Source organism: Symphalangus syndactylus, chromosome 7 (genome assembly GCF_028878055.3).
Source record: "Symphalangus syndactylus isolate Jambi chromosome 7, NHGRI_mSymSyn1-v2.1_pri, whole genome shotgun sequence".
Classification (NCBI taxonomy): Eukaryota; Metazoa; Chordata; class Mammalia; order Primates; family Hylobatidae; genus Symphalangus; species Symphalangus syndactylus.
The window spans coordinates 8,909,887-8,932,403 of record NC_072429.2 but is presented as its reverse complement, the minus strand read 5'-3'; the positions used below and the strand labels follow the sequence as shown (position 1 = coordinate 8,932,403).

The window sequence follows — 22,517 nt, the reverse complement described above, 5'->3', positions numbered from 1 at the left end:
CCACCCAGGAAAAGCCACTTAGCACACACCTGGAGGGCTTTGGCTCCTTTTCCTCGCCCACCCTGTCCTTGTCCTGCAGGTATCTGAGGGGAGACCTGTGTTTTAGAGGATCACGAGCAAGGTGACTCCTGCAGACCATGTTTTTTGTTTCGTTTTTAAACTACATCTTTAAAAACATCAGCTTTGTTGAGGTATAATTTACATATAAACTATGTTTAAAGTATAAAGTTCAATGTGAGGTGACAAACGTATGTACCTGTGTAACCTCCCTCGCAGTGAAGTTACAGAACATTTTCATCGCTTCCTTGTGCAACCATCCCGCTACTACTGGACCCAGGCAATCACTGATCTGCTTTCTATTACTATGAGATGGCTACCGGGGGCTTTGAAAGGCTGTGACATATTCCTGGGAATCTAGAAGGCCATTCATATGCATAGGGATGTGCTCATGCCCAGTGCTTTGTGCATGCTCAGGAAAGATCTAGAAAGCCCTAGGCTCTCACCACTGGCTACCTTGAGGCTCTGCAGAATGAGGAAGTAAAGTCTAAGGCAGTTATAAACTCTTGGCTGACTTACGGGTTCCGGGCAATTAAGGAGATCTAATGGTTAGAGGACCACTAAGCTAATCAAGCAGAGACTATAGTGGCCACACATGAACACAACTTTACATAATTAGTTCAGAAAAGGCACTAAACAAGAAAAAGGAACCACCATGGGGAGGGAGGAGAATATGATTTCCACAGTTGCCACATTATATTACTTAAAATGTCCAGCTTTTAACAAAATTCTGAAACATGCAAAGAAACACGGCCCAGACACAGGGGAGGAAAAAAAGCAATCAATGCAAACTGCCCCGGAGGAAGCTGACACTGACCTTATTGGATAAAGACTTTAAATCAGATGTTACAAATATGTTAACTGGGTGCAGTGGCTCATGCCTGTAATCCCAGCACTTGGAGTGGCCAAGATGGGTGGGTTGCCTAAGGTGAGGAGTTCGAGACCAGCCTGGGCAGCATGGTGAAACCCCATCTCTACAAAAAATAAAAATAGCCAGGCGTGGTGGCACATGTGTGTACTCCCAGCTGCTTGGGGGGTGAGGCAGGAGGATCACTTGAGCTCCAGAGGTTGAAGCTGCAGTGAGCCAAGACTCCAGCCTGGGCGACATAGTGAGATCCTGTATCCACTATGAACCCCAAAACCAAGTATGTTAAGAGAACTAGAGGAAACTATACCTAAAAAGTTGAAAGCAAAGCATGAAAATGATGTCTTAACCAAAACACAGTCTAATGATAGATACATTATTAAAAATCAAACAGAAAATTTGAAGTTGATAAGCACAATAAATGAAATGAAGCATTTACTAGAGAGGCTCAACAGATTTTTTATTTGTTTTGAGACAGTCTCGCTGTCACCCAGGATGGAGTGCAGTGGTGCAATCTCAGCTCACTGCAGCTGCCTTCTCCCAGGTTCAGGTGATTCTTGTGCTTCAGCCTCCCAAGTAGCTGAGACTATAGGTGCACGCCACCACATCTGGCTAATTTTTGTATTTTGAGTAGAGACGGAGTTTCACCGTGTTGGCCAGGCTGGTCTTAAACCCCTGACCTCAAGTGATCCACCCACCTCAGCCTCCGAAAGTGCTAGAAAATTACAGGCGTCAGCCACCGCGCCTGGCAACAGCAGATTTAAGCTGGCAGATAAAAGTATCAGTGAAAAAAAAAATGTCAGCCAGGCGCAGTGACTGAGGCCTGTAATCCCGACACTTTGGGAGGCTGAGGCGGGTGGATCACGAGGTCAGGAGATCGAGACCATCCTGGCTAACATGGTGAAACCCCATCTGTACTAAAAATACAAAAAATTAGCCGGGCCTGGTAGCACGCCTGTAATCCCAGCTACTCGGGAGGTTGAGGCAGTAGAATGGCGTGAACCTGGGAGGCGGAGCTTGCAGTGAGCAGAGATCGCGCCACTGCACTCCAGCCTGGGCGACAGAGTGAGACTCTTGTCTCAGAAAAAAAAAAAAGTCAATTGAGATTGTCCAGTCTGAAGACCAGAAAGAAAAAGGAATAAAGAAAAACAGACTCATATAGACCCAAGGACACAAGCATACCAACATATGCAAATGAGTGTCCCAGAAGGAGAAGGGGCAGAATATGAAAACTTTAAAAACCCTATATAACTTGCAGTGAATTGAATGTTTGTGTCTCCCCCAATTCATGTGTTGAAATCCTAACCTCCAATGTGATGGTATTAAGAGGTGGGGCCTTTAGGTTATTAGGTCACAAAAATAGAGCCTTCATGAATGCAAATACGGTTTTCTAAAAGGAGTCCCAGAGAGCTCTCACCCTTTCGACAATATGAGGGTACAGCGAGAAGCTGGCTGTTTGCAACCTGGAAGAGGACTCTCACCAGAACCCCAACCATGCTGGTACCCTGATCTTAGATTTGCAGCCTTCAGAACAGTTGAGAAATCTGTTTATAAACCACCCAGTCTATGGTATTTTGTTAATAGTTATAGCATCTTGAACTCACTAAAACATAACTTTTAAAGAAGTTAAAGCAGCAGTTAAATATCTTCCCACAAAACACAAGGCCCAGGTGGCTTTATAGGTGAGTTTTTACCTTCAAAGGACAGATCATCCCAATTTTATGTAAAAGAAAAAGAAGAAATATTTCCCGATTCATTCTATAAGGTTAGTAGGACCCAGTTACCAAAACTCAAGGTATAAGAAAAAAATTTGAGCCAACATTTTACTCCTGAAAATAGAGGCCAAATTCATAAACAAAATATATATTTTGTTTATGAATTTGGCCTCTATTTTATATATATATATAAAATATATATATATAGTAAATATATATATAAAAAATATATATTTTATATATATATTTACTATATATATATATTTTATATATATATATATATATATATATAGTAAAAATCTAGAACAAACATCATCCTAAGTGGACAAATAAGCATTCCCATAAACTGGACAAGTACAAGGCAAGCATTGTCACTGCATGTATTCAACTATCTGCTGGAAGTCTCTCACCCAGTATAATATGACAGCTACCATTATTTGGAGATGATATAATTGTTTACATAGACAAAAAACAACCAAAAAAAGTCTGCGTATGAATTATTAGAAATAATAGAGTTTAGCAAGGGGATAGATGTAAGATTAGTATAAGAAAGTATTTTATACATCAGCTGCAAACAATAGCTATATAAAGACATCACCATTCATGATAAAACTATCAAATATCTAGGACTAAATCTAATGATGTGCAAGATCTTTATAGGGAAAATTATAAAACATAAATATACCATATTCATGGATAGGAAAAGGAATATTGTAAAGAAATCAGTTCTCCACGGCCTGGTGTGGTGGCTCACGCCTGTAATCCCAGCATGTTGGAAGGCTGAGGTGGGTGGATCACGAGGTCAGGAGATGGAGACCATCCTGGCTAAGACAGTGAAATCCCGTCTCTACAAAAAGTACAAAAAACAAGCCAGGCATGGTGGTGGGCGCCTGTAATCCCAGCTACTCAGGAGGCTGAGGCAGGAGAATCGCTTGAATCTGGGAGGCAGAGGTTGCAGTGAGCTGAGATCGTGCTACTGCACTCCAGCCTGGGTGACAGAACGAGACTCCGTCTCAAAAAAAAAAAAAAGTAAAGGAGAACACTGTAGTATGACGTGCACAAAGGATGTAATTGGATTTCTGATTCACATCGTGTACAAAAATAAACTCCAGATGGATTAGGGACCTATGTCAAAACAAAATGTTAAAGGACTTAAGAGGAAACATAAATGAATATATTTTATAACTTGGAGTAGGGAGAGATATATGAAAAACTCTGTCTATAAAACAAAATGATAGAGTTGACAATGTTAAAATTTAAAACTTTATAAATATGTAAAGGGAGTGAAGACAGGTTATAAACTGGATGAACATATTCACAAATACACAGTAGACAAGGGATTAGCATCAAAAATATAGGTATGTATGTGTTGGTATACACACACAAACAGACACACACATACAAACAGACACAAAACTCCCACAAATAAAATTAAGCACTGGTAACTCAATAAAAAAATAGGCAAAAGACACAAACAGGCATTTCTTTTTTTTTTTTCTTTGAGATGGAGTCTCACTCTCTCATCCAGGCTGGAGTGCAGTGGCACAATCTTGGCTCACTGCAAGCTCCGCCTCCCGGGTTCACACCATTCTCCTGCCTCAGCCTCCCGAGTAGCTGGGACTACAGGTGCCCACCACCACGCCCAGCTAATTTTTTCTATTTTTTAGTAGAGATGGGGTTTCACGGTGTTAGCCAGGATGGTCTCGATCTTGACCTCGTGATCCGCCTGCCTCAGCCTCCCAAAGTGCTGAGATTACAGGCATGAGCCACCGCGCCCGACCACAAATAGGCCTTTCATTGAAGAGAAAAATGGTCAATAAACATATGAAGAGATACTTCATGTAAATTCTGAAATCAGGGAACGGCATATCAAGACCACACAAGCTACTGTTTTACGCTCCACTTGACTGGCAAAAATTAAAAGGCACTGAAGAAGATATAGGCCGGGTGCAGTGGCTCATGCCTGTAATCCCAGCATTTTGGGAGGCCAAGGTGGGCTGATTGCTTGAGCTCAGGAGTTTGAGACCAGCCTGGGCAACATGGTGAAACTCCATCTGTACCAAAAATACAAAAAATTAGCTGGGCATGGTGGCATGCACCGGTGGTCCCAGCTACTCGGGAGGCTGAAGTGGGAGGATCACTTGAGTTCTGGAAGTAAAGGCTGCGGTGAGCTGAGATTGCCTCACCGCACTCCAGCCTGGGTGACAGAGTGAGACCCCGTTTCAAAAAAAAAAAAAAAAAAAAGAATGCCAGATGCAGTGGCTCATGCCTGTAATCCCAGCGCTTTGGGAGGCTAAGGCAGGCGGATTACCTGAGGTCAGAAGTTCAAGAGCAGCCTGACCAACATGGAGAAACCCCATCTCTACTAAAAATACAAAATTACCCAGGTGTGGTGGCACATGCCTGTAATCCCAGCTACTAGGGAGGTTGAGGCAGGAGAGTTGCTTGAACCTGGGAGGCAGAGGTTGTGGTGAGCCGAGATGGTGCCACAGCACTCCAGCCTGGGCAACAAGAGCAAAACTCCATCTCAAAAAATCAAAAAAAAAAAAAAAAAAAAAAAAAAAAGATGCCGGGCGTGGTGGCTCACGCCTGTAATCCCAGCACTTTGGGAGGCCGAGGCAGGCGGATCACAAGGTCAGGAGATCGAGACCATGGTGAAACCCCGTCCCTACTAAAAATACAAAAAATTAGCCGGGCGCGGTGGCGGGCGCCTGTAGTCCCAGCTACTCAGGAGGCTGAGGCAGGAGAATGGCGTGAACCTGGGGGGCGGAGCTTGCAGTGAGCTGAGATCGTGCCACTGCACTCCAGCCTGGGCGACAGAGTGAGACTCCGTCTCCAAAAAAAAAAAAAAAAAAAAAAAAAAAAAAAGATATACACTATATACACTACTGGTGGGGTGTTAACTTGTGAACTACTTTAGAAAACAAATGTCATTATCTTTTAAAATTAAGGGTGAACATATACCATCTGAGCCAGCAATTCCACCCTCAGGTACAGTCCTAAGAAAAACTCCTGCTACATGTACAACAGAGACTTATGAAAACTGTTCAAAGCAGCACTGTTCATAATTGCAAAAAAAAAAAAAACAAAACATGGAACAACCTCAAAGCACATCAATAGTAATGGATGACTGAACTGTGGTTCATTTATATAAAGCAGTCAAAGCAAATGAACTTCAGTGACAGGCAATAGGGAGCATTCTTAGTGATATGTTAGTAGAAAAAAAAAATCCCCAGAGTATATACAGCATGACAGCCTTCATATAAAGTCAAAAAACAACTAAATAATATGGGATTGAGAGTGATGGTTACCATGGTTATTCAGTGAAGGGTGGAGGAGGCAGTAAGAGGGAACTGGGGGAAACATCTGGAGAGATGCATGATATTATCAAGGTCTAAGCTTTCATTAGGGATGCTGGCTTCCCAGGTGCTTAGAACATTAATAAAGGTTAACTGAATAACTAGAAGAGGGCTATGCACAGACAGATCTTGAGAGTCTTCCATGAACCAAGGATTCTATCTAATTATGTACACTTGAGGGTCAAGTAAAACAAAGAAATAAACAAAAGTCAGGATGCTGCTCCACTGGGCCTTTGTTGTTCCTCTTACACAACCCACTTGATTTCCTGCTCAGCCTTCCAGACTGAGATCTGGTCTTGCCTCCTCTATGAAGCCTCCACTGCTTGTCCCACAGCTCTTCACCCACCTCTTGCCAGGGATGTCCTTTGTGCTCTCACAGCACGGTGAACACACTACTTCTACTGTCATCCTCCACGCTGGCATGACCATGTCTCTGTGAGCCTGTCTTTCCTGACACTGAGCTTGTCTGAGGCTCTATGTGTCACGTGGACACGTGGTTTTTGGCTGAATGCACCAACGTGTCACTTCCCTCACCCCTAAGGACATTATCTTGCCTTATCTATCTTGCCAAATCCTGACATGTTTCAGTCCCCAATTCAAACTGGCTCTTTTTGAGGAACTTAGAGTGAATTCTTAACCCTCTGTCCCTGCCCTTCCTCCTCTGGGCCTCCTCTTCTCCTCCCTGGACCAGTCGGCCTTCCTCCAGTTCTTTCTCCACACTGAGCACCAGAGATCCTGCCAAAGGGTACTCTCTCTGGGATTAAAACCCTCCTGTGGTCCTCACTCTTCAAGAGCAGTGCAGACTCCTCGGCTCTTTCCTGTGGGGCTCCTGCTGCCTGCCATGGTCCTCTCACCTACCCTGCAACTGCTGCCTCAGGGCCACTGAATACACCATGTGTCAGCTTCACTCAGGGAAAGCTCTTGACCCTGTACCCCAAAGACAGGGAGCCACTGCAATGTGAACTCTGCTCCGAGATCATGTGTTACCCAAGCACACCGCACTCCTCACAACTCTTAACCAGCTCAAGTTCCAGCACCTGACACAGGGCCTGGCACAGAATGGGTGGCATCTGCTGGAAGGAAGACAGGGACACATATTTTTGTATATATTTTATAAGACAAGGTCCCTTGTGACAGCTTTTGGATTGACAGTAATTTTAAAAGATGTTTTATGTTTTCTTACCTGACCTGGCTATAATCTCAAGGACAGCGTCTTGGAAGTGTGTGCTGGGCACAGTGCTAGCCCTGTAGCCTTTGCTGACTAAGGACAGGCTGATCACCGGGGGCCTATCAGAACCCACGTTGCTCCCTTGACTTAGAGCCGTCACTCACCGTGTTGAAGTACTCAACGCCGGTGGCTTCAAATGCCCTCGCCACAGGCTGGGTTGTGGCCACGCAGGCAACAGGGTGGCCATTGCCAATGGACTTGCCCATGGTGACGATGTCAGGGACGAAGTCTTTTCCCTGGAGCTGGAAGGCCCAGAAGTGCTTGCCTACTCGGCCAAAGCCAACCTGGATCTCATCTGCAACAAAGACCCCTCCGGCCTTGCGGATGTGCCTGTGGCAGAGGAGATGACTGACACGGGGGCTGTGGTTCAGAGGGATCAGATCAGGAGCCAGGAGGTCTCGGGGCTTTGCACCCTGGCTCTGCCAGCAGTGAGGTGGGGACCTTGGGCAATGGCTGGCCTTCTCTGGGCCATTATTTCTTTAAGGGCTTTGTCTCAAAATTCTGGCAGTCAGGCCAGGCTGAGGTTGGGATTTGGACCAGAGGTTGGAAAACCTCATTAGACCCCTGCCCTCCCTAGGGCAGACCCCGCCCACCTACTCACTCTGCCACTTGGGAGAAGTAGCCAGCAGGGGGAATGATCTGCCCTCCCACACTGGGCAGAGACTCGGCAAAGAAGGCTGCAATCTGTGAAGAGATGGACATTGGGAACACGACCATGGGGGTGTGCAGTGACCGGCTTAGCGTGCCCTGCTAGTGCTGGCTTAGTCCAAGCAAGACAAGTCACCATCAGTGCTGCACCCCTACTTTGGGTTCCACATTACATCTGAAGGTTTGTGACTCAGTTTTCTCTCAGGCCTCCAGCCAACTCTTACCACCTGGATGCCTCCAGGCCCCTAGTACTTGGCATGCCCCAAACTAAATGCACTGATTTTTCCACCATAAGCCAGTTCCTTCCCTGTCCCCCATTTTTGATCCACGCCTCCTCCCTCAACCCATCGGTCAGCACTGCCCAAGGATTCCACCTCAGCCCCCTCTCTAAACCTACTCCTTGCCCTCTGCCTGGACATGCCTGCCTCCTGCAGATCTGCCTGTTTCTTCCTTGGACTCCTGCAGAGGTCTTCTAACTGAATGCCTTTTCCAGTCCATCCTCCACATGGCCACCAGGGTGATGATGCCTCAGGCCAGAGAGCTGAGCATGTCACTGTTGTTTAAAACCCCTCAGTGACCCCTTCTGCATATGGCAAGGACTTCCCAACTGTGTTCTGCCTTACAGGTGGGAGGGCAGGGCCAATGCGATGGGACAGTGGTCCCCCCACACCTGTTGTCATCAGAGCAATCTCCTTTTTTAGGTTTTATAGAAGTGGTGGCAGGGCACCTGTAACACACAGGCAAGGCTTCCCTGGTCGGGCTCTGCTAACCTTTCCGGCCCCACAGGCTGCCTTTCTTTGTCGTACCTCCTGTGTCTGGCTCTGTCACTCCTTCAGTGAAGCCTTCAGAGAGCCCTCACCTGTCGCCAACAGTCTTCCCTCTGTTGTCACCGTGGGTAACACACCCCTCTCTCCCATGTCTGCGCCTCCACTCCGTCTCCACCATACTGCCCCTGTCAGGCCTCCCCACAGCTCACTTGGGGCCTACTGGCCACTTCACGGTCACCTGACCTCAAGCCACCCCATTCAGATCTATCCTCCACATAGCCCTGGAGTCAGAGAGCAGCCCCAGCCCCAGGTCTTAGCGCTCTCCCACTTAAGGCTCTGGTGGTTCCCGGGGACCTCCAGGGCAGAACTGCAGCTGCTCAGCATAGTTCTGGTGCCCTCTGGCATGTGGCCCCTGCCTGCCTCTCCAGGATCAGCTCCTGGCCACACATTCACACGCTTCCTCAGCCACTCATTGGGACGCCCTTCCTCTGCTGCTCCCCAGCCCACCTGGAGTGGCTGACCCCTACTGTGTCAGAGAGCACCTCCTCCAAGGACCCCTCTTGGTATCTCCCAAGGCCTGCTCAGGCTCTAGCTGCCTATCACACCCATGCTAGGCAGCGCACTCAGACTCTCTGCTGAGCCCAAACTGCCCCTATCCCAGATTCCTGGAGGGCAGGGCCTCGTTTGGTTTTCTCTCCGGGTTCCCAGCATCTAGCACAGTGGTGGTGACAACAATGGAGGTGACATTCACTGTTTGCTGGATTGGACAGGTGCAGACATGGTTACCTTCCTGCCCTTCTCCTGTGCACTGCTGACCAGACGTTTCACCTCGTTGGCATAGGCCATAGCTGGGTTGAGGTGGTCCTCCCGGTAGGGGCCCCGGTAGGTGTCTGGGAGAGGTGCCTGTGAGGAGTGACAGCGCCATGTTATCCGGGCTTGGGGACAGGCACCGACCTGTTGTGAGTTGGGCAGTGCATACCACGTGGACCCACTCCTTCTGGCCATCCAGGTTGCGGAACTTGTAGGGACTGATGTCAATCAGGGAGCTCAGGTGGCCGTGATACGCACTGGGGAGGAGAAGGGAGGGTAGGCTCGGGTCTGGGCAGCACCTACTCCCTGGCCAAGTCTGACCATCGTCTCCCCACCCCTGAAGACACACAGGGGAAGCCAACTTTCCTGACAGAGCCCCCAAGTTCTTGGGCTGGGAAAGAGCACAAGCTTTGGGGTCAGTGACACTTCTTGCAAGACTGCTGACTGGCTATGTGACAGCAGCTCATCATTTAACCTCTGTCGGTTGTTTTCTCTGCTGTGAAATGGGGTGGGAGTTCCTCCTCCTGGTTTATAATGAATCTTAAATGTGTTAATACTGTCAGCCTCGGCTTTGTACACATCACATACTCAATTCACGGGAGCTACTGCTGGGGTAGTTTGAACATGTAAAATGTTGTGGGGCCACCCTTGAGTCTCTTACAAAGCACACTCTGCTCCCCAGAGCTGCCTTCCCAGAATGGTGGCCCAGGGTGACAGAGCCTCTGGGAGGCCTCAGGCCTGGTCCTCTGCCTGCCACGCTTGTCTTCAGTAGCCCAGGCCCCTTATCCTCCCCGCCTAAGGCACCCAGAGTCAGTCTCATGGATCACCAAGAAGCCTGTGGGCCAGGCTTCTGGGAACGGTAGGGCTGTGAGTTGCACTTACTGATCTAATACCACCACGTCCTGGTGTCCTGTGTAGTGGCGAGCCAGCCTCAGGGCCAGGTCATTGGCTTCTGACCTATGACCGAAAAGGTGGGCATGACTGAGAGAGTAGTCCAAGAGCTTCCCAGAGAGAAATGCTGAGGGCAGGAGGACCCTTCCAGCAGCAAGAAGATTCTCAGGACATCAACTAGTCAGTCACTTGCTTGTTTGTCTGGTATATATCAAATGCCTCCTATTTACTAGAAGCTGGGGAAAATGAGTAGGTAAAACAGACACGGCCTTGGCCCTCCTGGAATTTACATTCTCGTATGTGTCACGAAAGTTGTTTGGGAAAAACTCAAACCATTGTTTTCCCTCTGCTTTCACACTACAACAATCAACACAGAAGACTTCTGTGACTCCAAAAAATATGTAAGGATTCCTCCCCACCAGCAGGCAAGCAATCAGTTCTGCAGCGGACACCAGCTGGGTGTCCTCCAATTCAATTCCAACACTATCTACCTAGAGACAGCATCAGATCCCACAGCATGAGGGCTCAATGCCCAAGACTGCCCCACAGCCCCCTGGGCACCAGTAGCAAGTCTGGGCCTCTGGAACTTCTTTTTTTGTAGAGATGGGGTCTCACTATATTGCCCAGACTGGGGGCTCAAGCATTCCTCCCCCCTCAGCCTCAAAGTACTGGAATTATAGGCATGAGCCACCATGCTGGCCACCTTTGGAACTTTTTTTTTTTGCGACAGTCTCACTCTGTTGCCTGGGCTGGAGTGCAGTGGCGCGATCTCGGCTCACTGCAGCCTCTGCCTCTCAGGCTCAAGCAATTCTCCTGCTTCAGCCTCCCGAGTAGCTGGGATTACAGGCACCCACCACTACGCCCAGCTAATTTTTTGTATTTTTAGTAGAGGCAGGGTTTCACCATGTTGGCTAGGCTGGTCTCAAACTCCTGATCCACCCACCTCGGCCTCCCAAAGTGCTGGGATTACAGGCGTGAACCACCGCGCCCGGCCCACCTTTGGAACTTCTGAGCGACTGGCTTCAAGTTGAGGTTCCTACAATTCCCTCTGTAGGTTCAATTTGCTGGAGTGGCTCACAAAACTAAGGGAAATACATTTACTGGTTTATTATAAAGGATATTACAAAAGACACAGATAAAGAGATGCATAGGGTGAGGTATGAAGGAAGGGCATGGAGCTTCGTGTGCCCTCCCCGGGCGCACCACCCTTCTAGAACCTCTGTATGTTCAGTTATCTGGAAGCTCTCTGAATCCAGTCCCCTTGGTTTTTATGGAAGCTTCATGACAGCAGCATTCCTTCTACCAGGATATGGGGTGGGACCCTCTCTGGAATGAGAGTTTTATGACCCACCATCAGAAAGGTGGGGAAGGTTAGAGTCCTGTCTGGGGCAGGTAAAAGGAAGGGCAGGAGGTTAGAGTGATTGTCTCCTGAGGCCTGACACACCCGATGTTGTAACAAAAGAGTGTAACAAGGGCTGTGGGAGTTATGAGCCAGGAACTGTGGACGAAAATGAATGCGTGTGTATGTATACATGTGTGTCTGTGTATTTATATATATATATGTGTGTATATATAAATACACACACACACACACACACATGCCACCACAAAGCCAAAAAAGAAAAAGTGATCATTTTTCTAAGTGCTACGATGGATGCCCTGGGAGAGTGAGCCAGAGGGGGCATGTTTATGGGCTGAGCTGCACCCCCCACCCCCAACTTCTGTGTTGAACCCCTAATCCCCAGTAGCTCGGAACGGCCTGTATGTGAACGGGTATGGAGATAAGAGAGGTGATTACATTAAAATGAGGCCGTCAGGGAGCCCCTAATCCAATCTAACCAGTGTCCTTATAAGAGAAAATCTGGACACACACAGAGACACCAGGGACACCTGCACTCAGAAGACCAACCAGGGCCATCTCCAAGCCAAGGAGAGAGGCCTTAGAAGAAACCAACCCTGCCAACACCTTGATCTTGGACTTCCAGCCTCCAGGACTGTGAGAAAATAAATGTCTCTTGTTTAAGCCACTGTCTCTGGTATTTTCTTATGGCAGCCAGAGCAGACCAACACAGAGGGTCAGGGGAAGCGTCTACGGGGAGGTAACTCGTGTACTGAGTCTTGAGGGAGAAGTTCCCAGGCAGATGGAGCAGCATGCACCAAGGCCTTGTAAAGGAAAAGAGCTCAGTGTGCTCAGGGAACCAGGAGAAGATGAGGCAGGCCAGGGCCTAAGGAGGGCAGGGTAGGACAGGAAGTGGGGAGACATGCAGGGCACACATGCACAGGGCTGGGAAGGAGCCACTGAAGAGTTTTAATGAGAAAAGGGACATGAGTCAGCTCTCATTTTAGGCGGTGGCCTCTGGCTGTGTCTAATGGAGTTGACAAGAATAAAAGTAGAAGGAGAAGACCAAGGAGGACGCCAGGTAAGAGCAGGTGGTGGCCATGGAGATGGAGAGGTGGAGGGAGTTAAGAGGCATCGTGGAGATGGAGGAGGCAGGACTGATGAAGGACTGGGGAGTGTGTGGTTTCTGCCTGGAGCAGATATAGGTGGTGATACCCTTTACAAGGCAAGATGAGCGGGGGTGAGTGGGGACAGCCTTCTTGGACAGGTGAGGGAGAACAGTACCATGGTCCAATCAACCCCTGCCCTTTTGAACACATGAAGCTGGAGATGTTTGTCAGATGTCACAGGGGTAGTTAGAACCTCGAGTTGGAACACATGGGACATGTCTGGGCTCAAAAAAATTTGCGAGTCACCAGCACATGGATGCTATGTAATAACAAGAGAATGGAAGAGATCACCTGAGGAGAGGGCTCGGACAGAAAAGTGGCCCAGGATCAGCCCCAAGGAACGGTGGAGGAATCAGCAAAGAAGACAGGGAAGGAGTGGCTAGAGAAGCTGGTAGAAAACAGGAGAGCACAGCGCCCTGGAAGCAAGAGGAGAGAGCACTTCCGGAGAGTGGTAACTGTCAATTACTGCTGGGACAGAGTAAGACAATGCAGCAAAGAGATTGCTTTGGATTTGGCAACATGGAAGTCACCGGAATCCACACAGAATAAAGCTGGTGGCATAGAATGCCCCTCCTCCACCACTGCTGAGGAAGCACCAGCTCCCTGCTCTTTCCAGAGGCTCCAGCTCTTGACATGGGAAATGTCTGGGCTCAAGTTCCTTTCTTTGAACTGCTGTTACCCTACCTATAAAATGAAGATGGTGAATTCTACTTCCTAGAAATTATCTGGGGGGCAGATGTCTGTACTGTGTGAGTGGCCACAATAATCATTACTATAATTCAACGCCACCACCTATGATTTGTTGGAATGTTCTCTCCCAGACACACTGTAATCACCCGCCTGTTTGTCTCCACTGCCGATCCTAGTGTGAGCTACCATAACCTTTCACCTGGCCACTGAACTGGCACCTAACAGTGTCCACTCTTGCACTCCGTTCCCTGTAAGACATCATTTCCTGATTAAAGCCTCCGATAGTTTCCCAACGCTCTTAGGATAAAGACAGCTTCCTCACTTGGCGGAGAAGGCCCTAGGTGATGTGCCCTTTTCGCCTCCCAACAGCTCACAGCCTCTGCTTTCCCTTAGTGGACTTCTTTCGGTTCCTTAAGTGTGCTGGGTACCATATCCTTTCCTGCTGCAGGGCCTTTGCACAGGCAGTTCTGTGTGGTGACCAACCTTGACAAGAGTTTTGACGAGACTAATTTTTTTTTTTTTTGAGACAGAGCCTCGCTCTGTCCTGCAGACTGGAGTGCAGTGGTGCAATTTTGGCTCACTGCAACCTCCGCCTCCCAGGTTCAAGCGATTCTCCTGCCCCAGCCTCCTAAGTAGCTGGGATTACAGGCACCCACCACCACGCCCAGCTAAATTTTGTGTATTTTTAGTAGAGACAGGGTTTCGCCTTGTTGGCCAGGCTGGTCTCAAACTCCTGACCTCAGGTGATCCACCCACCTCGATCTCCCGAAGTGCTGGGATTACAGGTGTGAGCCATCGTGCCCAGCCTTGACGAGACTGCTGATGCAGTGGCAGCACCCTTCCTTCCTCCTCTTCTAGTTATCTCCTAGTCAGCTCTTAGCTTAACAGCCCTTCCTCAGGGAAGGTTTCCCTGTACCCCCAGGTCAGGTCCCCTCACTATTTCTAGGCCTCGCGATACCCTGTACGCTTCCTCCAGAGCCCTCCTTGCAATTCTGTATTTCTTTGAAGAATCACTTGCTATTTTCCTTCCTTACTGAGCAACCCACAGGCAGGGATTTTGGCTGTATCCATAAGGCAGAAATAAAGGAACATATTACCTCACTAAGCCCCAGCAATGATCCTAGAAAGGAGGTAATAACATCCTTCAATAAGAGATAAGGAAACCGGATCCAACAGAAAAAGCATCAGGGCCTACAGCCGGGAATCTCAGGAGCCTGGTGCAGTGGGGACTGCCTCTCCGAGTCCACACTCGGTCGGCTACACTACACTGGGCCCATGTGAATGACTCTCCTTGTTATCATCTCACCCTCTTCCCGGGGGTTGGCCACAGTCCACTTACCCAGAATTCAGGAAATAGAACACACAGAGCTGCTCCGGCAGGGTCTCTGACAGCCTCTGCGCATAGTCCACGATGGTGTCATGCAGGTACCGGCTGTTGGTGTTGAGCACCTGGTTCTGTTCATGTGCTGCTTGGACCACGAGAGGGTGGCAGTGCCCAACTGGAAGAGGGCCACCTCCATCACACGGCTGGCTCCACTCAGCCAGTCCCACTGGGCCTCCCCCGGCCCCAAGCTATAAACCCAGCCAGAAGAGATGTAGTTCTAGAGGGAGAGGTGGAGAGAGGGGAGTCTGAAGGCAGAGCAGGGAGCGAGAAGCTGGTTCTGGAAAGGCAGATCCAGGAATTCCTGAGATTCTGGCAGAAGGAAAGCTGCTTCAGGAGAAGAACCCTGTCTAGAAAGCCCATGTCTTTAAGGAGGCCTTTTTTTTTTTTTTTTTTTTTTTAACAGGGCCTTACTCTGTCACCCAGGCTGGAGTGTAGTGGTGTGATCATGGAATTCACTGCATCCTCAAACTCCTGGGCTCAAGTGGTCCTCCCACCTCAGCCTCCTGAGTAGGTGGGGCCATAGACACCAGTCACCATGCCTGGCTAATTTTTAAGGTTTTTTTTGGTAGAGACAAGGTCTCACTATGTTGCCCAGGCTGGAAGGCCTTTTGAGGCTTGCATGACAAAGGTGGGGTGGGGGGGTGACTGTCAACTGGTTTCACTTCACCAGCCAAGGGGGCTGGTGGTAATCTTGATTGTCAAAGGCCAAGGATAATAACAGTGAATATGTACTGAGAGCTCACCAGGTGCCAGGCACATTCAGAGCAAGCTACATAAATTAACACACTGAATTCTCCAAACACCTTAAAGTGGGTACCTAGTATCATTATGTCTTTTGCACATAAGCAAACTGAGGCACAGAGAACTAAGTAACTTGCCCGAGATCACAAGTTAGTAAGTAGGGGACAGGGATTGGAGCCCAAGCAGTCTAAGACTAGAGTCTCTGCTTTTTTTTTTTTTTTTTTTTTTAACCTCAACTTCACTAATCTTCCATGTGCCTGCTGAGTCTCAGACTCCCTTTCTTTCCATCAGCTCTGGCAGCCCCATCAAGATGACTGAATTCCTACTTCAGCTCCCTTGCCTAGGGAGCCAATGGGGCTGAGACGGCCAATGGGGCTGAAGCACTGCCATGACCCCAGCAATTGGCCAGCACTGTGCTACGTTGCTGGTCACAGCTGGGCCATCTGCCACTTTGTGAGCTCATCATCAGTCCCAAGTGGAACTAGACCCACAGACCTAGATTGCTGACCCCTGCCGGTTTAGCACAGCTCCAGATTGCGGAATTCCACAGCTATACTGCAAAGGCTGAGCCTCCTCTGCATATTGACAGTGCCTCAACTCCACCCAGGTTCTCCACACCGCTCGGCAATCTCAGGTCACCTTGGGCCCAGGTTCACAGCATTGCCTTCCTCTCCTGCCCTGCCAGCCTGAGGTATGATACTGACCGTGCGCCACATTGTTGATGCAATCGATGTATTCTGCCCCCTGTTCATCATACATGTACTGCCCTTGGGCCCGGACAATCTTAACAGGATCCTCGGGAAAAAAGAGTCTGCAGGAAGAGCTGTGGGGACAGGCAAGGAGTGGACAGCCATGTCTGAAGACCGAAAGGGTGAAGTCTACTCATCACAGGCCCCCGCCCACCCCTTCCCAGTTTCTGGGGGGAAACATGAGAGCCTGAAGGGCAAGGTGCTGCTTCCCTGCCTTGTCTCCCCACTCCACAGGTGGTTGCAAAGGAGGAAGCAGATGGGGTTAACAAGTTGCTGAAACTTAGAATTGTTTCTTAAAGCATTTTAAGCCTCTGTGGCCTCCTTGCTCATTTCTGCATGTGGCCACATCAGCCTCCTGGATCCTGAGAAAAGGTGGCTGTCCCGTCCCACGGGGGCTCCGTAAGGCTGCGTGTTCCCGATGGGATGGGGCAGGGCACCAACATTAGGTGCCTGGCTTTCAGCCCTAAATGCTCCTTGCCAGCCACGCGGTCCTGCTGCCCCTCGCTGGGTGCCAGCCCTAAGCTCCAGTGGGAGGCTACCTCACCCACCGTCCCACCGAGGGCCCCCTAACAGGTCAAGTGTGCCTGTGAACCGACTCCCCCGACTCTCCCTTGTCTGCCCTTTCAGCCCCCTCCCAGGTCACTCTCGAGCCAGGCCCAGGTGCTGCTGACGGGCCACCCTGGGTGAGGTCCTCTCACGCGCCAGGGTGAAGGTCTTCTCCGGGGTAAAGGCTGCCAAGCGAGGCTGACACAGCCGAATAGCGGTGAGGGCGGGGCCGTCTCCTGAACTGGGCGGCCTGGAGACGGAGCTGTCGGCGAGGCGGCCCCGGAGACCACCCGCCGGGACTGCCCAACGGCGCCGCCCGCTTCCCGGCCCTAGAAACTCCAGCGGGGCCGGGGCAGTGGCCGGACAGGCTGGGTAGTAGCGGCTTCCCAGCCGGAGGCGCGTGCGTCGTGCGTGCGTGCGTCGTGCGTGCGCGTGCCTCTCCGCGCAGCCCCGCGCCACCCGCCGCCCGCCCGGGTACCTGATGAGCCGTTGCCTCCGGGCCAGGGTGTCGGCCTTCGGGCGCTGGTCTGCGGCCATGGCGGGTGGCTGTCAGTCGGTGCTGAGACGCCACGTGGAGACGTCGCCGCGCGGGCTGGGCCTCCAAGGCCCCGCCCCGGGCCCCGCCCCTGCCTGGGTCGGGATTTGGGGCTCAGGTTCGCACTCGGCCCCGAACCCAAGCGCCCGTGTTGCGGTGGTTCATTTCTTCGCTTGCCCACTGGGCCTGGCAGCCTTCCGGCCCGTGGTCGTGCCTTAGCAGTCCCGCGCAGGAACTCGAGCGCTGCCCCGTCTCTGGTTCCGGGACGCGCCGCGGGCCTCGCCCCGCAGGCCCCGCCCCGCAGGCCCCTGCGACTTCCCTTCCGGGAAAGAGTCCCGGACGACCCCGCCCCTGCTTCCGGCGCCCAGGCGGGGCTTGGAGCTCTTGTAGGCCTTCCCTGGGCCAGGCTCAGTCTTTGAGTCGCCTTGTGCATAAAATGGGATGAACTGTGAGGCCTAAGTGCGAGCATGTGACTGGTACCTCACCCGGGCCTCAGGGTGGGAGAAGCAGGTCCTAGGTTTCCCCAGCCCCATGAAGGGGCAGCAGGAAGGGCAGAAGGAGAGCCCAGGGTCCCTTCTGGGGCTGACCAAGGAGGTCACCATGGGCTTGAACTTCAGGGCACCATAGTTCCTGCTAGAATCTAGGCAGGGTGAAGCGGACGGGCTATATCAGCGGTGAGAGAATCATGCAGTGTTTGGGCAAGAAGAGAGGTTGGGAAGCCTCCTTGTGGTACATGTCCGTGACCCTGACGCCCGGAAAGGGAAAGGGTTTTGTTGTCAGACATGCAGCAAGGCTGCAGAGGCTGGACTCCTACTGAGGTCTTCTTGACTCCCAGCCCAGGGAGTGAGAAGAAAAAGCCTCCCAAGGGGCTGGGATATGAGAGAAAAGGCCCCTCCTGGCGTGGAGCACTGGGGCTTTCTGCCTTGAAGAACCCTGGAACACGGGCCTGGGACTGCAGCCGGTGCAGCCTGGGGCAGGGGAGGCTGATTGTCCCTTCTTTCTGTCCACATCATGATTCCCAGGCCTCTGCTTCACTCCCTCATTGCTGATTTCTTCTTCTCTTCCCAATACAGTTGTAAGATGCATAAGGCATTTATGTATTTTTTTATTTTATTGAACTCTTGACCTCAGATGATCTGCCTGCCTCGGCCTCCGAAAGTGCTGGGATTGCAGGCCGGGTGAGCCACCGCACCCGGCCGCTTATGGCATTTATTAAAGAACATTTGGAGTTTCTTTTTTATTGTGTAAAATATACATAGCAAAATTTTACCATTTTAACCATTTTTAAGGATATAATTCAGTGGCAAAAGTACATTCACATCGTCGTGCAACCATCACCACCATCCATGCAACAGGACTTTTTCATCTTCCCCAACAGAATGGAATTTCTTATTTTTAACTGTAAAGCTGAATTGAATATTTTACATGATTTTTGGAAAAAATTCTTCCCAAATTAACTGCGAGGTTAACTGCTTGTGGCCTGTATTTCTTTTTTTTTTTTAAAGACAGGATCTCATTCTGTTGTTCAGGCTGGAGTGCAGCATTGCAGTCTCTACCTCCCTGGGATCATGTGATCCTCCCATCTCAGCCTCCCAAGTACCTGCTACTACAGGTGCATGCCACCATACCCAGCCTGTACTTCGTTTCTGAGGATCAAGACCTCACAGACCGTGTGTGTGTGTGTGTGTGTGTGTGTGTGCGTGTGTGCGTGTGTGTCCTATTTGGGGCCCAGCTTTCAGCTGTCTTGCAGCCCAAACTCCAGCCACAACTGTGGCCCTGTGCAGCTCAGAGGAATCAGGTTGGCTCAGGGGCTTTTCCTGCTTTAAGGCAGAGGGTGAGAAGGCTGTAGCTGGGCCCGGCTAACATCTCACCTGCTCCTGGGTCAAGAGGTGATATAGTTGGAGGTCAGACCAGGTTGAGCCATTTCCTGGGCCAGGAGTATCTTATAGCATGGCACAGGACAACACCAGGAGGCCTCACCTTCTTCCTGCTCAGAAAAGCCCACTCCTTGTCTCTGGCCCTGTGCCAAGCACTCATCTGTCCTTTATTTCATGCCTGGCCCCTCTAGGCAATGTTGGAGACCAAGAGGGTAGGGGATGGAAGTGGCTGAGCCAGGATTTGAACCCAGGGCATGGTGTTTCTCAACAGGGTTCGCACCGGGATTCTTGTTGAGATGATTTGTCACTGGGTAGGATTGTCCTATGCATTTTAGGTTTTTGCCATCCCTGGCCCTGCCCCCTGAATGCCTGGGTGTCCCGCAATCATTGTGATAACCAAAAGCATCCCATGTATTTCTAGTGGTCTCCTAGGGACCAGGGGGAAAGAGACCTGGGTAAGTCCCCTTCAGATTCATCTATAAAAAGGGATAGTTATCCTTGTGGTTAGTTGAGCTGTCATGGGACACAGCAGGGCTCAGTAAATGTACTTCTCTGTCTTCCAGAAAGGGGTACTTTGAGGCTGTACTGCCTTTCTTGGCAGGAGGCCTGAGGCCCCCCAGTCCTTGAGGCTCAGCTGTGAAGCAGGGTGCTCCCCAGTGTCTCAGCTGGGACCTGGAACAAATCATTGATCCCTCTACCGCCTCTGTGCTCACCCCGGGCGCTTTGAGGACTCAGCGGACTCTAAATTTTTAAGCTTGCAGTTGAAACGTTTGCGGGCATTAGGATACAAGGTATAAGACCGCAAGGGGGCAGCAGTGGGCCACGAATGCCCCATCCTGCCTAAAAGAGCAGGAGAGACCCCCTCAAAAGACTGGGGAAGTGGGGGAACACATGGCTTCTATCCCAACGAGGATCTACCTGCATCACCCAGCATCATGGAGCTGCCTATCAGATTCCATGCTCTGCCAGACAAGTTTCAGAAGGACATATCAGAGGACAAACCCAAGAGCCTAGGTGCAGTCCCAAGCCTGCCACTATGTCCCGGCTGTGCATCCCTGGCCAGGTGACTACTCTCTCTGAGCCTCAGTTTTCCCCTATGTGAAATGGAAATATCGACACCTATCACACAAGCCCTGGGCTTCGCAGAGCTGGTGAGGGGATCAAGTGAGGCTCCTGGATGGAGGAAGGAGGGAACAGTGAAGTGTAGCATGCAGATGGTGAGGTTATGCTGGAACTCCAGAGGAGGCATGGACACCCAGTGACCTCCATCAGTCATCACAGCCCCAGTGTGTTTCTCTTCCTTTTCCTACTCCTGGCTTCCCTGTTGACCCAGACAACTGGCTGAGCGATGTGACCTGCCACTTATTGCCAGCTTCTTAGGGAGACGGAGGAGGGGACTGGATATATCCCTCCCTCCTTAGCCAGTGTGTGGCCGAGCCTCTTCTGCTTAGCAAGGCCACGTCACAGAAGTCTGAGGGTGACCACCCATACTGTGGCCTGCCCTGGGCCTCAGTCCTTGGCGACTGAGACACCATCAGTGCAGTGCACCACCGCCAGCAGAGACACGAGCAGAGACACGAGCAGAGACACCAGCAGAGACACCAGCACTGCAGGCCCTTCTTTTTTTTTTTTTGAGATGGAGTTTCGCTCTTGTTGCCCAGGCTGGAGGGCAATGGTGTGACCTCAGCTCACCACAACCTCTGCCTCCTGGTTTCAAGCGATTCTTCTGCCTCAGCCTCCTGAGTAGCTGGGATGACAGGCATGCACCACCACGCTCAGCTAATTTTGTATTGTTAGTAGAGACGGGGTTTTTCCATGTTGGTCAGGCTGGTCTCAAACTCTCAACCTCAGGTAATCCGCCTGCCTCAGCCACCCAAAGTGCTGGGATTACAGGCATGAGCCACCACGCCCGGCCCATGGTCCTTCTTGTCTAGACCACCCTGGGTGTGCTTGGTTTTGTCATCTGTAAGAGGGTCTCTCTCTTAGTTGTTATAGGGACCAGCTGTGATGAGAGAAGTGGGAACACTTTGCAGGACTGTGGCCGTTGCTCAGCAGCCTTGGAGTCAGGAGGAGAGATGAAAATCAGAATTGAGGGTGCTTCTGGTGAGGGACACACCCTACATTCTTCGCATACTCTGCCCTGGATCCTCACGGAGCCACAATCTGACTGGTAAGTAGTGCCCTCTCCTGTCACAGCTGAGGTGGCAGTTTGCATTTTTTCAGAGGGCTGCAAAAAGATCTACGATTCCGCATTTTCTCCTTGAAATATGATGTTGACACTTTCCCGTGGAGAGGTGGGGTCTAACTCTCCTCCCTCCACTCTTTCAGAAAGTGACACCACATGACTTCTGAGACTTGGCCCTAAAAGGTGACACAGCTTCCAACTGGCTGACCTGGGACAGTCACTTTTGGAATCCAGCCACCATGTGGGAGGCAGCCTGGGTCATGTGGAGAGGCCACAAATAAGTTTTTGCCATCTGAGGTCCCTGCTATAGCAGAAGCAACCACCATGTGAGAGTCTGAGTGAGAAGCACCCACACTGAGCCCATTAACCACAGGCTGTACAAGAGAAATCACAATGATTTTTTTTCTTTTTTTTTTTTAAAGAGAGGAATTTCTCTATGTTGCTCAGGCTGATCTTTAACTTCTGGGCTTGGGCAGTCCTCCCGCTTCAGCCTGCCCAGCAGCTAGGACCATAGGCACGCATCAACCCGCCCTACTAATGTTTTTTAATTCTTTACTTTTGGTAGAGATGGAGTTTCACTATGCTGCCAGCCTGGTCTCGAACTCCTGGGCTCAAGTGATCCTCCCACCGTGCCCTCCCGAAGTATGGGGATTAAAAGAATAAGCCACTGTGTCTGGCCAAAATGACCACTGTTTTAAGGCAACAGGTTTTGGAGAGATTTGTCAGCAACAGTCTGGTAACCGCAATGGAGGAGCACACAGGGGCTCAGTCTGACAGGCAGTGACTTGCCAGAGGACTCAGCTGATGTGTGGCAGGACCAGGCAGTGAATCCGTGTCTTCCGAACTCCAAATCCCATCTTTGCCCTGACCCTGAACTTCCTCCTTTGGTTTCTGGGATGGCTCTTACTCAGGGAGAGTCCCCTTTTCCCTCCCCACCCAGCAGTGGCCAGGATGAAACCACA

General features: G+C 50.5%; 1 protein-coding gene and 1 long non-coding RNA gene across 31 annotated transcripts in view; one reads left to right on the top strand and one right to left on the bottom strand.

Moving 5' to 3' along the window:
- Nucleotides 1–17,812, bottom strand: part of PHYKPL (5-phosphohydroxy-L-lysine phospho-lyase) — a 25,110-nt gene extending 7,298 nt beyond the window's left edge. For 5 of the 30 annotated variants that reach the window (XR_010121635.1, XM_063642447.1, XM_063642446.1 and 2 more), the window contains exons 1-9: nt 17,437–17,806; nt 16,368–16,486; nt 14,878–15,037; nt 10,332–10,406; nt 9,426–9,706; nt 8,294–8,425; nt 7,826–7,908; nt 7,329–7,466; nt 30–83 (exon numbers count right to left, since the gene is read on the bottom strand). Coding sequence is in view for 25 of the 30 variants with exons in the window: in XM_063642447.1 (XP_063498517.1) it covers nt 30–83; nt 7,329–7,466; nt 7,826–7,908; nt 8,294–8,425; nt 9,426–9,706; nt 10,332–10,406; nt 14,878–15,037; nt 16,368–16,486; nt 17,437–17,495 (1,101 nt within the window). In the remaining 5 variants the exon portion in view is untranslated. Of the gene's footprint in view, nt 1–29; nt 84–848; nt 1,032–2,925; nt 3,485–7,328; nt 7,555–7,825; nt 7,909–8,293; nt 8,426–9,425; nt 9,707–10,331; nt 10,407–14,877; nt 15,038–16,367; nt 16,487–17,110; nt 17,360–17,436 lie in introns of those variants that run through there. The other 25 variants (XM_063642449.1, XM_063642462.1, XM_063642463.1 and 22 more) reach the window with 18 other exon arrangements.
- Nucleotides 17,468–22,517, top strand: LOC129485949 (uncharacterized). The gene is made up of 3 exons (XR_008658814.2): nt 17,468–17,611; nt 21,357–21,540; nt 21,699–22,517. It is a non-coding gene; the product is annotated as an uncharacterized lncRNA (long non-coding RNA).